At 44.2% G+C, this 14289-nt stretch overlaps 1 protein-coding gene across 1 annotated transcript; it reads right to left on the reverse strand.

Moving 5' to 3' along the window:
• Positions 1 to 9619: 9619 nt before the first annotated feature.
• Positions 9620 to 14034, reverse strand: Rpl27al2 (ribosomal protein L27A like 2). Its single transcript, XM_039095459.2, has one exon. The coding sequence runs from the start codon at positions 11800 to 11802 to the stop codon at positions 11356 to 11358; it is 447 nt and encodes a 148-aa protein (XP_038951387.1). The 5' UTR covers positions 11803 to 14034; the 3' UTR covers positions 9620 to 11355.
• Positions 14035 to 14289: the final 255 nt, after the last annotated feature.

Here is a 14289-nt window from a genome sequence, read left to right on the forward strand (position 1 = left end):
AGAGTGTAATCTGGGCCCAGAGGAGGGCTACTTTCAGTCTTGGAAGGAAGGGAGTAGTGGGTTCATGTGTCAATCTGGCTAGGTCAGGACAGTTTCACGCCATAAAAATCGATAGTGACAGGACACAACGGGCATAGGACAGTGCCACGTGGGTGATGAGGCGTACTAATAGCCTCTTGGATCCAAGATTTTTCTGTCTCAATATTCTAAGCCTCCTTATTCTTTACGTGTAAAGTGGGGATAGTCATGCAAATGTATTCTGCGAATAATTGTGTGAATGCATTGTTTTTACTGTGCTTCAGGTTGTTCCTGTCCAATAGAATTCTGCTATTTACTCCTCCAATGAACTTTTGCTATTATGTATTTTAGTCGTTAAACTGTCGTTTCTACGCTTTATATGTTAGCATCTGTATGAAAGTTACCTTTCGCATTCATCTTCCGCAGTAATGCAAATTGGTGTTGTCTTGATGTTGGCACCCACTGACTTCCTTTTCAAGATTTTCCTAGATCTATGACATGTAATTTTGGTTTGTATTTTACACATTTAAAACGTGTGTGTGTGTGTGTGTGTGTGTGTGTGTGTACGTGTGCGTGTGTGTGTGTGTGTGTACACGCGCGCGCGCGCACGCGCTGTTGCATGTGTACCTGTGCACATGTGTGTAGGTGCTCATGAAACCAGAAGGGGGCGTTGGATCCCTGAATTCCAATGTCAGCTAGATTTCTAGTGTTCTCTCCCTGTACTGGTGTTCTTTCTAGAACTTGGCTAGTCGTTCAACCTTTCATCACCTTCTTGGGGTTACCTGTTTGCTTATGAGCAGATTCACGCATGTGCCGCTCACAGACAAGCTGAGAGTTTGTAAACAAAATTCCAGGGCTGTTTTTCTGACATTCTCTCTTTCTGGCGTTTTCTGATTTTCTGGGGCAGCTCTATTTGGCTCCCATAGCCAGAAAGCTGGGCCTTTATTTAACCTACTTTTTCCACAAACTTCTATAATTGGATCCACATCTGGGGTCAAGTGGTAGGAGGGTGGGGGAGGGGAGGACACGGGGGTTCTGTGCTTGAAGGTTTCCTTTCTTAGAGATTGCCTTCAATCTCTAAGATTCTCCTGTTATTCCACCCCACTCCCAACCCCCAAATATTTCTTTCAGACTGTAGAACAAGGGAACTCTGGCTGAAAAGGCTAGCGGGTAGTTGTGCATTCTTTGAGCATTTCAAATCCCTTTTTCAGCCGGGTCTGCTGCAAGTCCTGTCTGCCTTGATCCAAGGGCTAGCTAGCATTTGGGTCTCAGGGGTGGAGGTGGGGTGCGGCAATGATCGCACTTTAAATTCCATTCTTCTCCCCTAATCTGGTTGCTCATATTAAATTTTCAGAGTGCTCGCCGCTGTACTATGCATTGCATACTCTTTGACATTTGTATTTAATTAGACTTAAAAAAAGTAGCACGCCCACTCCATTTTTCCAACGCCACAACATAAAATTATCTCTTAGGCTATGAGAAAACTGTGCTAGGGACTCTCGGCCAGGCTTGGTTTGGAAACGCATCTCTGGTGCTCGTTTCCTGAGCTTCTCCCTCTCTGCTGCTGTGAGCTTTTTCACAGGCCGCTCTGTTTGGACCCCGCAGCCAGAAAGCTGTTAGAGGAAAAATAACGAGTGCAAGATTTACTTTTGTTTTCATTTTTATAATTTCCAATGCTCCTTAATTTTCATGCAGACACAATTTTATGTTAGATAATAGTTTTCCCACAAATATGTGCAAATTTTTGTTCTGGGCAATTTTTGTAGGAAATGACTCTTCTTGGTGATTCTCGGTGCACAGAATTATTGTTCGTGCTCTTAGGAGCCATGTTTCAGTCCTTTTCTGTGGTTTTTAGTTTAGACGAGTTCTATTTACCTGTTCTCAAAGTCACTGTTTCCCAGAGCTGCATGGAGTTCCCCGATGAACCCCCAACCCCAAGAATTCCTGGAAGGCAGTTGCCTCTATTCCTGTATTCTGTGTTCTTTCTTTTTCTTTCCAACCTTAGGAGGATCTAACGGGAAAATAAAATGGCATATATTTAAGGTTCAGAAGGTAATGTCTCCCTATGTGGACTACTGTGAATTAGGTAGCCCAAATACAATCAATCTCTATCTTTGTGTGTGTGTGTGTGTGTGTGTGTGTGTGTGTGTGTGTGTATGTCTTTCATCCGAGGATCTGGGAGAACCTGGGTGGGGCTGTTAGCAAGGTCAACCCAGAGCTTAAAGCTGGGTAGGAAAAACTACACACAACATACATGTGTTTGTATGTGTCTACACATATATGTATATACACATATTTCTATAACCCGCTAAGTTTATTTAGTTATGTTCATATGCATTCGTTTAGGGCTGTGTTTAGGGATTAGATAAACTATGAAAGGGCTTATCTCCAGAGAAAACTTACTCTGTCTCTTGGCAGCCATTAACTGCCTAAAGCTCTTCATCTAGTGTTGGGGCCTCGTGAGATTTCCCCCATCCACGTTGTCATTTCAGATGGTGTTGTCATTGTGCAGACCTCATTTAGGCAACCACGCTGTTGACATTTTTTGAGTACAGCTTTCCTGTCATATATAGAAGACATTATCTCACGGCAAACCTTCTTGTCCTTGGCTCTGGCAATCTCTCTGCTTTCTGCTGCAGAGTGCTCCCCAAGACTGAGGTGCAAAATCTGCCTTAGAGATGTGTTGGTGTTTGACGGGAAGCCCACAGCCTATTGCTCTCTGCGTTTTGAATAGTTGTGGGTTTTTGTGGTGGTATTTTGTCTGCAAAAAGAAGCCTCTTTGACCGGGTTCTACATTTTTGCACGGGTATAAAGATAACTACGTAGGAAGCATTTGGAAAAATTACACTCGTTAGGAAAGTTGCAGTTGTAGGTCTTCTCTAGGGCCCAGGATATAATCGAGGCAAGCTTGCCTTGTTATTTTTAAAAGTGTAATTGTCACAGGCCATTTTAGCTGTCAACTGATATAACCCAGAGTCCGTTGCTAAGAAGAATTCTCATCCGAGGAACTGCCCGATCACACTGGCCTATGGCCACATCTGGGATACCTTCTCCTAATTGCTAGTTGATGTAGGAAGGTCCCCAACCCACTTTGGGCAGGTGCCATATCTAGCTAAGAGGGTTTGAGTCAAATAAGAAAAGCAGAACAGAGCAGAGGGACAAGCTAACAGGCAGCATTTCTCTATGACTTCTGCTTTAGCTCCTGCCTCTAACTTTCTGACTCAAGCTTCTGACCTGGCTTCCCCTGATAAAGGCAAATAAGGCCTCTCCTCCCCAAGTTGATTTCAGCGAAGGTTTTATCATAGGAACAAAAAGAAAACTAGAACACTCTTGTACCTCTCCCTAATGTACAGCCTTTAAATCGGGTTTTAATGTACTTGTATTTTTTTTTTCCTATCATTACCACTGTCTAATGTGGAAACATTTAATCATTTCCCAAAGGAGTCCTGAACCCAGTACCAATCGCTTTGTATTTTTTCTTCCATTTGCATCTGGCGAAGACTGATAAACACCGCCTGTGAGTGTGCTACTTCAGATCATAATTTATAAGTGTGATACTACATGAAAATTTTGTCTAATATCTTTTTCTTAGCGCAATATTGTCAGGGTTTCATACATTGTACAAGTTTGTCATTAGTCATTATCCCGTTTCTATTGGCGAATGTTCTGCCGTGTGAATCTATAATATGACGACCATCTTTTTTGTTTTTTAACTAAGGAGACCTTAGGGTTTTAAATTCTTTAGACACTGTGCTCTCGACACGTACAATTTTTGTGTGTAAACATGTTTTTTTTTAATTTACTTTTATTTATATGGGTGTGTGTGTGTGTGTGTGTGTGTGTGTGAGAATTGTGTGGTGGGTGTGCAGATGCCCATGAAGACCAAAAGAGGGTATCCTACCCCCTCCAGCTGATGTCATAAGCAGCTGTGGCTACCTGACACAGGTGCTGGGAACTGAACTCAGGCCCTCTGGAGGGGCAGTAAGTGCTCTTAACTGCTGAGCTGTCTCCCCAGTCTTGAACACGTTTGCAGTTCTCTTTGTGTGATGTGTGGAATCATAAGGTGATTGTGCCTAATGTTTTGAGGCAGTCTCCTTTTTTTTTTTTTTTTTTTTTTTTGTCTAAATGGCTGCACCAGTTCTAATATACCTGACGGCGAAATTTAAAGTTTGTAATTACTCTACATCCCTGCCATCTAGTTACTGTCGACTTTGAACACAAAACAAAATTAACAAACAAACCAAAACCAAACTATAATCCATTTGAATGACTTTTGTCTGTTTGAATTTTTCTAGTTTTGTGAAGTGGAATGGCATAGTGTTAGTCAAGTTTTCCAAGTTCGATATGTTATGTTTTAAGGATTTTTCTGCCTTCTGGATTTATTTGCCATTGACCTATTGATTAAAAAAAAAGGGGGGGGGGAAGGAAACACAACTGCTCTCAGGTATGATGGAGAAGCGAGTTTATTGTAGATAGAAGGGAGAGCACATTCAGATGTGGGGACATCTGGGAGAATCCAGAGAGAATTTGACCAAACTCAGTTGGGCCATGTGAAGAGAGGGAGATGGGAGATGGGGGAGCTAGACCAAGAGGCCAGGAAGGTCAAGGGTAGACAAAAAGGCAACAAAAATAGTTGAGTATATACAGAAGAGCAGGTGGGGGAAGGGTAGCCCAGCCCTTGGGTTGCAGAAGTTTAAGGTAGAAGGTAAAGTGTTCCAGTCAGGAGGGCCCTATAGCAGGTATGCACTGAGGGATGCTGGGAGAACCTGGTAGTCAGGTCTGCTTTGATATGGCACCTTAACCTTCTGTTGCAGGTTTGAGTTCTAACACCTTTTAATTATCCAAGTGTGTCCTTTAATTTCCACTTATTTACAAATTCGGCAGATTCTATCCTTTAGGTCCAGTTTCATCCTATTGTAGTTGGAAAATATCCTTTATGACTTCAATCTTCTGAATTTATCGAGGCTTTTTAAAATTATTTAACATATGGCCTATCTTAGAAAATGTTCCCCGTGAGTCTGGGAGCATGTTAACTCTGGAAGTTATGCTAACTCTGTGTAGAATGTTCTTTTCGTATCTGCTTGTACATGGAACCTCCTTAATTCCTTTTTTACTATACCTAGCTGATCTATCCATTATTCAAAGTTGGTGTGGACATCTTCCGTGGTTACCATTGAATTGTCTTATTTCTCCATGAAGGCTTCCAATGGCTTTACGAGGTCGACCAAACGAAATCCAATTCCAAAAGTTTAGTTACACAAAAACTTGTTGACTGGTCTCTTAGGAGTTCAAACTGTAAGTTCCTTTCGACTGACGACTGGATAAGCGTCATGTGATATATTGAGACCATGAGACATTTGCTAATTTTAATAGGTTAATGATAAGCTATACAGTGTTTGAGAACCTTGACCACAGTATTATGCCAAATAGAAAATGCTAGGAAACAAACAAACAAAACAAAAACAAACAAACAAAAAACAGGAATCCAGGGCAATAAAGCAAGGGGATCAGGGAGAACCTGGAAGATTCCTGGACTCATCCCTGCACTGGAGAGGCTGAGGCTGGAGGATCAGCATTTTGAGTATACTCAGAGAAATCCTTTCTCAAGGAATGCTAGCTGTCAAGCACTTTATCAAGGCACCTCCTCCTGGTCTTCTGATCACCTCTCATCTCCTAATCTCTCCACTCCCCTAACACCCACCTATTACTCTGCCCACATGGTCTGTTCCTTAGCTCTTTTGTCCCCTTTCTTTTGATTTTTTTTTTTTTCAGGAGTCATTTTCACCTTGTTTGACTGTGACAATTTTTCTCTGCAGCATATCTCATTTGAATTACCACACTTAAAAAGAAGCACTTATTATTGTGGATGTAATTTAGAAACACAGTTTCAGTGCAATTTAGCATCATGGAAAGAAAAAGACCAGACATATCATCTTCTTGTGATAATTTCTAGCGATCTTTTCTTTTTCCTGCTTAGGCTAAGATAGAGGTTCTCAACCTATGGGTCACGACCCCTTTGGGAGGCGTTGAATGACCCTTTTGCAGGGGTCTCCTAAGACCATCTGCATATCAGATATTTACATTAGAATTCCTAACAGTAGTAAAGTTACAGTTATGAAGCGGCAATGATAATTTTATGGCGGGAGGTACCTTCAGCACGAGGAACTGTATTAAAGGGTCACAACATTAGGAAGGTTCAGAAGCACTCGGTTATACATCCCAAGCTCTATAATAATGAACTCTTAAGAGTGGCGGAGGGTGAGCTCCAGTTCAGGGGTCAGGAGATTACTAAGAGGGGGAGTGTGCTGTCCGGGGTTGTCTAATGGCAAGAGCAGGAATAACCTGTTAACAATAGGGTCCGCTCTTCCAGAAGGAAATGATGTTCCTGTGTCAATCCTTCTGGGAATAGATGTGCGGGCTGGCAAATGAGAGCATGGGACGAAAGGGGTCAGGGAGAAGACTGAGAGATTAGGGAGAAGGCAGAAGATGGCTTTGACCCCGGCTTTGAAAAGGAGCGATTTGCAGTGCAGGATGAAGACATACAGGTACATCATGAACCTTTACTCCTAGCCTTCACTCCAATAATGAAGGAAGACGTAATCTTTGGATACACAGTCTTGGGTCTCTCTATGGCTAAAGAACATGTTATGTTCCAAACCCAGGACTCACCCAGATGATTCACCCACTCCATTCCCTTTGAGAAGACAGAGAGTGGGTGTGGCCTACATGGTACTTGGAGCCAGAAGACTTATAGACGGCTTGGTAGGCCAGATGTGGAAAGCAGTGACCTCCGTCATTCCTGGACACAGAGGCCTGGGCTGCGTAACAGTTACCCGTCCAGGGCTTTGGGTAGCTGTGGAATGTTCTTTCCCTCGTGTGTAAAATGTCTTGGCTGTGGAGGTGGATTCTTGCTTGCACAGCCATCTACACAGCTAACCAGAATTGCAGGTGGCAAGCTTCGGCTCCAGGATTCTATTTGAAAGCCAAATCCTGGAAAGCCTTGGTTTGAGTAAGGGCAAATAGGGCAGAACTAATGAGCACCTTTAGGAGAGCCTTGGGAGTGTCTGTGAGGAAACCTTTAGAAAGATAAAAAGGGATACTGGCCTTGTGACACTGAAGCAATCAGGCCAGCATTTGGCCCTGGTGCAGGGAGACAAGACATGCTCAAGTGTCTGCTGGTACAGATGGATGGTGTTCATGTGTAGGGAGCGGCCCGGTAAAACAAAGATGGCGCCGACATCCAGCCCTGTCTGGATGTAAACAACTTATCGCGCATGCGCAGGTTTGTCCCCTTGCCAGGGCGGCCGTAGGATAATGAGGTGATCCGGCGCCCTCCTGTGGTGAACAACAGTACTGCGAATGCACGGGTTTGCACCTGGTGTCAATCTGGCCAGGGCAGTACCATGCTAATTGGGTGGTTCATGCTCCGCCAATCTCTGGAGGACAAGTAGCTGGGGTGATAGTGGGGTGATTTGTGTTCCGCCAATCTCTGAAAGATAATTAGCATACAACCACAGCCTGCTGCGTATATAAGGCAAGCGCCTTTGTCGCTCGTGGTCCCCGTATCAGCAATGAGGTGGTCTTGCAATAAAGGCTGTTGAGAAGAATCCGACGGTGTTGTGTCTTCCTTGCTGGCCGAGGTGGGCGCGACATTCATGACTGAGTTCTTTATAAAGTGTGTGACCCTACTGGCCAGCTATAGATTCTTAAATAGAATTTAAGAAGCATTCAGCTCTCCCTCCTACCTATCGAAGGCCCCGTCTCTCCATTCAAGCCTGTGCAACTTGGAATTCAACATACGAATTAACCAGAGGAACCAAATGGCTAAGAAAATATGAAAGGACTTGTCATTTGCAGTAGACGAGGACAAGGGGAAGCATTCTGAGTCCTCATAAACACCAGACAGTTAATAATGTTGATTCGCCTCTTTAATTTATGGAGAAGAACCCTGGTGATACAGAGACCAATTTGCCTAGGGTGCCCTCTTTGTAGAGGCACTGGTATGCTCCTGTTCAAAATAATTTATTTTTCCTCTTGGCAGCCTCATGGGAGGAATTACCTTTCCTTCTCCAAAAGGGAGGGCTTTAAGAATGGCATCATCCGTGACTTGCTAAAACTCAAAGCCCCTTTATGTTTTAATGCTATTTTTTTCTCAATCCCAGTTAATCTGGATCATGTCTCAATATCTAATAGGTATCTGGCCCAGTTCTGGGTTTAAGAGTACAGCAGACAAGGACGGGTTTTTATTTACCAATACTTACCTGTTGAGCTATCTCCAGAGTTCCAGAAAAGGCTACTTGGAGACAGGAACATTTAAACTGGGTTCTAAAGGGTTAGAGGGAGCCAAGCACATAAGGGCACGGGAAACATAGAAAGTGTATTGTGGGTAAGGAGAAAGAGGTCATAGGGCAGGAAGAGGCTTTTGACATTTTGTATTTCCCCTTAAGCACCTCTAATCTTAGCTATGTGTGTCTACGTCCATGAATCCAAGCGCAAGCCTTTGTTCTTCAATATCAGGGAACCTGTGATGTCATCTGGAGACTTGGAATCCCATCCTTACCTGGTAGCTCAAGGATTTCGTTCCTGCAGTATTGTCATGACATCCTTAAACACTTTGATGTAGGGGATGGAGAGACAGGAGGGTTCAGTGGTTAGGAATACATTCTGCTCTTGCCAAAGACTGGAATTTGGTTTACAGAACCTACTCTGGGCAGCTCACATTCTGATCTCACTCCAGGGAGCCAGCTGCCACCTTCTGGCTTCCATCAGCACCGCATCCCCATGTACAAATAAGCACACACACATAATTAAAAGTGAAAATAAAATTTTTCCTACAGATTTCACTTCAGATCAACTATGATCACAAATAAAACCCACAATAGTATATGTGGAGACAGATCGTGATTTATGATACTATAATGATGTTCTTAGGAAAGATTATGAGCAAAGGACCCTGGGCCAGCTGCACCTACCTCACAGGCTGCTAAAACACTGCTTACAAACCCCCTAGGGCACCATGTGAAAACCCAGCATCTGGGCTTCCCAAGATCAGTGAGGACAGGCGTCTGAGGAAAGATGCCTCAGGCTATCAGTCTTCTGCACAGGAGAGGAGGAGCTGTGTTCAGTGTGTGGTAGGAAGGCAGCACAAAGACACTGACAGGCTCCAGAGCATTACCCTTTCCTGAGTAGTTTACTTTTTCTCTTTTCTTCTCTTTTCTTTTCTTTCCATTCCTTTCCTTCCTTCCTCTTCCTCTTCTTCTTTCCCCCTCCCCCTTCCCCTCCCCCTCTCCCTCCCCCTCTTCCCCCTCCCCTCTTCCCCCTCCTCCTCCCCCTCTTCCCCCTCCTCCTCCCCCTCCTCCTCCTCCTCCTCCTCCTCCTCCTCCTCCTCCTCCTCTTCTTCTTCTTCTTCTTCTTCTTCTTCTTCTTCTTCTTCTTCTTCTTCTTCTTCTTCTTCTTCTTCTTCTATCTTCTACTACATGTTTTTCTTTTATTGGATTTTTCCCTTTACATTTTAAATGTTATCCCCTTTCCCAGTTGGTTTCCCCTCCAGAAACCTGCTATCCTACACCCCCTCCTGTCCCCTGCCTCTGTGAGGGTGTTCCCCAAACCACCCACCCACTCCCTTCTGCCTCCTTTCCGTGGCATTCCCCTGTTGTTGTAAAAATGTAAAAAAAAAAAAAAAGCAAAAACAAAACAAAAAAAACAGTATTGTTGTCTTTTAACCCCCCTTAGGTCCAGCACCACGGTGCCCCAAGATATCTGCTAGATATCTTGCCAGAAGCACACACATTCCAATTCCATGGCAGCCCAGACCAGCCGTCCCACACTCCCTTACACTTAAATCTACACATGAAGGAACACACAACACAATAACCTTTGGCCCAATTGATAAGATATAATTGCCCACCTAAACATACAAAGCCCAATACACATCCATCTCTTAAGAACATTAGTAACAACCTGTAAAGGTACAGCACGGAATCTTAACGTCACCTGCCATATTGTCCTGTCACGGCTTCTCTCCCTCTCCCTCCTGTCTCTCCTCCTTTCCATTCCAGTCTCCTCCTCTTCCTTCAAACTTCTCTCCCGCCCATCCTTCCTTCTCATCCAGGTATGTGACAGATGAGAAATAATTTAATAATAAACTGACATACTGGTGTTCAGGAATAAAAAATAGAAAAGATTATAAAAATAAGTATACTACCCAACCCCAAATCACCTTATAGTTAGGACACTCTACAGTCACTCAGCCAACAATACAGCGTAGTCTCCTGTTCTGTGTGGCGGTTTAAATGAGAAGCGCTCCCCCATAGGCTCATGGGTCTGAACACTTGATCTCCGGTTGGTGGCACTGTTGGCAGGTTTAGGAAGAGAGGCCTTCGTAGACAAGTGTCGGTAGAGGTGGGCTTTGAGGACTCATAGCTTTGCTCTATTTCTGGTTTCGTGCCTTTACTTCATCTCTTTAGTTTAAAATGTGATCTCTCCACTTCCTGCCCTTGCCGCTTGCTGCCCTGAGTCCCCAGGATGCTCTGCGCTTCTCCCTCTGGAACCATTAAGTAGACGTGAATTCTTTCTCCTGTATGCTTCTTTGATCAAGGTGTTTTTTTTTTTTTTTAATCACAGCACCAAGAAGCAAACTAATATACACTTGGAGAGTGATGGCTTCTTCAAGACTAGCAATGCCTTTATCCCAGTAGCCGAACCCCAGCTCACATTAGTTTCACTGTTTTCATTTCTACTGAAATCTGAGAGACAAGCTCAGGTGTATCCGTGTGACACTAGTCCAAAAACTGGAGGCAGGGAAATGCAGAAGGGGCGGTCACATTAATATGATTCTCATCTACAGAGCTGCATTTAATTGTCCCTCTCAAAAAGGCTGAACGGCGCTCGGGAAATGAGTCTGACAGTCCACGAGGAACATTCTCATCCAAACCACCACAGGATGTGAGTCTGGTAGTGTATTCCTCACCATCGTGCTCCCTGACTTGGCGTTGTCTAATTTCATGCCATTGACTCATGTTTGGCTTGCATCTCACTGAACACGGAGACAATTTTACCTAGGGTCACATTACCTGTGCGAACATAATGCAGAATATAAAATAGTGCAGCTCGTTTCAGAATACGGGGCGTGAGGAGGATTTGGGGATCTAGAAACAATCACGACTTGAAAAATTAGTTCATTTATCCGAAGTCTGAGGAGCAAAGAAGGTTCACGTAGATGAAATTTAAGTCACACAAGACAGCAGGGAGGTGATTTCAAAGGCAACATAGCCGCACAAGTCACCATACATGTATTTTTTTTTAAATGTTTGCATTTAATTAACCTCTGAAGTGGTTTTAAGCCACCAGAACACAGGCACTTCCAACACCCTTTACCTTTTCTTCAGCTCTTCTGCTGAAGAATTTGGCCTTCACCATGACAGGCTGCTTAGGGAGCTTCCCCTGCCCCAGAACTTTGTGGTAGCCTGATCGAACAACGTCAATGATGGGAGCAGCTCCAGTCTTGTTTCTTGCTGCATTGACCCGTGTCTGCTGGCTGACCGACGTCCATAATTTATCCAGGTTGACCGTTGGGGAGAAGCTCTGGTTCCTCTTCAAGTGGTAATGCCTCATGCCAACTTTGCCGAAGTAACCTGGATGATATTTGTCAAAATTGATCCTGTGGTGATGCACGCCTCCGGCATTCCCGAGACCTCCTGGGTGCTTGCGGTCCTTACCAATGAGACCGTGGCCGTGGCTCACGTAGCCCTGGAGTTTCCCGGTCTTCCTCAGTCTGGATGGCATGGCGGTGGCAGAAAAGAAAGAGCACCATGCATGTATTTTAATCTTCCATGTAAACTCTATCTTCTCTCAGAATGGAAAACAGGTCCTCATACGTGTTAAATGCATGCCCTGCCACTCACAAGGCTACACTCCAGGCCCAAAGCTGCTGCTTCTTCCTTTCAAATAACTTCCCGAAATAACCTTTTAGATTGTTTTTCTTCAGAGGCAAAGGAAAATCTGCACATGGACAAAGAAATCAAATAGCATGATAAAAATATGCCCAGACAATAAGGCCCTACACTATGTCAGGAAAGCCCCACAACTATTGCACGCATGTACACATGTGTGTGCATTCTACAGGTAACAGCTAGGTGTCCAGCTGGCTCCCACAGTGAGTCCTCAGGGGTGCTTTATAGTGTGTCTGTAGGGTTAGGATCAATTCTTATAGGAGATATTAATTTCTCACAAACTGCTTCCTTGATTGGTAAGTACGGTGGTATTTCATCAGCTTCCATGGAAAGAGCAGGTCGAGCATGCATTAAGTTAGCAATTTTGCTCCTTTTGTGATGTATCATCTTATAAACTGTCAGCTTCGAGGCAGAGCCTTGTGTCATTCATTCTGCTAAGCACCTCATCAATTCTCAAGATGGAGCACAAGGGCCGGGAAAAGGCTGCCAGACGGCTTAATTCAGGTTTCACACTCAGGCTCCAGGGAGACTGCGATCACACAGTTCACTGTGAGCAGGACCTCTTGCAGAAGTGTAGTCTCTTCCCTCACTTTCAATTTTGTCTGTATAACTGCAAGGCGCTTCTCCGAGCACTCTTCTTTACCATCTGTTGAATGGGTCAGCTACATGGGTTACTGGCCACCAAGAGTGTTTGCTCTCTGTCCTTCTTTCCTGCCTGTCTCCGACACGGGCTACTTCAAGCACCATTCGTAGCTGTTTGCATGTTTTACTGCATCTGTTGCCCAGAACTAAACCTAGGGACAGCACTGTGCTAGATTCTTCAAATGTCTCCAAATCAGAGGAAGGCTGTCAGAAGTCTTCATGGCTAAGGTAAAGTCCACAGGAGGCCACATGGTTCTATCCAGGAGCATCCAAGAAGGCCTCAAGAAAGGCACACTCATATATAGCAAGTGAGAGTCCTTATAAAAGTTAAATAGAAATTCCAGGTTTAAGAATCAGAATCATCGACAGCCTTCCAATCGAGTATTAGCGCATTTAAAAGTAAGACATAAATTTATAGTTTTGGAGACATGCCAAGCCAAATGTCCACAGCTCCTGAACAGCTGTGACTGACATACAGATAATAAAATATGAACTATAGAGAGCCTTTTGTGCACACAGGTGTTGTGACGACTTCTCAGTGTAAACAAACATGAATAAGAACTCTTGGATTTTGATGCCTTACGAAAAATACTAATGAGCGCTTTCTACCTGATTGGCATTATGGTAGATGCTGGTGTGACAAGGATAGACAAGGGTCTCTCATGTTGAGGAGCTCGGAATTTTGGGAGCAATTCATCATTCTGGCTATAGAAAGCATTCAAGAGAAAATGGCCCTGTGGCCTGATCATAACGGATCAGTGAAATGGAGGGTGGTCCAGGCATGCAGAAAAAGAGCAAAGGGCTGACAGAATGTGTAACAAGGAGTGCACGTTAACAAAGCAAAGCAGGGCAGTCCGTGGACAAGGGTGAGGGCAAACGGGCCACACTGTCAAAGAACCAAACTTCACTAGAGGTCACAGAAGGAGTTTGAGGTGTTTAGGGGAGAAGCAGCAGAACTAGAACTGGGAAGGGAAGAATGTTCTGGAAAGGGAAAAGAGCAATGACATTCACCAGTGAGGAGGGGCGACTGTTTTAACTCAAATAGAAGACACGGAGGGAGAGTCAAGCTTGAAACAGGAAAGCAAAAGTGAGTGAGAGTAACTGAGGAGGAGCAGAGGGCACAGCGCTATGTGGGGGAGGGGAAACAGAAGTGTAGTGAGTGTATATTATGGCTAAGATTTCAGGTTACACTCCCCACTCTCCTCAGAAAAAAAAAATCCCTTGCTCCCTATGCTGGCAGCTAGGTCTCCCCCCTTTGCCCTGGATTTAGTGTTATCGCCAATGAAGTAGACAGAGATAAAAATAACCACCTTCATCGCCCGCAAGTTTCAGGAGGTGTCTCAAGCTAGTACACGTTTCTATCTCCAAGTTTTATAACAGAGTGTCACATCTTAATGCCCAATAAATATTTGTGGGTATGAAAATAGCCAGAGTCTGGTGTGGTGGCACATATCTGTAATGCCAGCGTCTGAGGCGCTGAAGTGAGAGTGCCCGTGAGCTCTAGGCCAAGTTGTTTTACAAGGCACAATGGTGTCTCAAGGCCAAAAGCAATAGCAAAAGCCAGAAAGCTACCAAAAAAAGCTGGGAAGTGAATTTCAAGATGGACTTTTAGAGTTTGTGATTCAGATGACAATTTTGAAGGGGAAATGCTTTTTGAGAAATGTCAGTTTACTAAACA

Source organism: Rattus norvegicus, chromosome 1 (genome assembly GCF_036323735.1).
Source record: "Rattus norvegicus strain BN/NHsdMcwi chromosome 1, GRCr8, whole genome shotgun sequence".
Taxonomy (NCBI): Eukaryota; Metazoa; Chordata; class Mammalia; order Rodentia; family Muridae; genus Rattus; species Rattus norvegicus.

Coding starts and splice junctions, on each gene's coding strand:
- Rpl27al2 (XM_039095459.2), bottom strand. CDS start 11,802: ATGCCATCCAGACTGAGGAAGACCGGGAAACTCCAGGGCTACGTGAGC.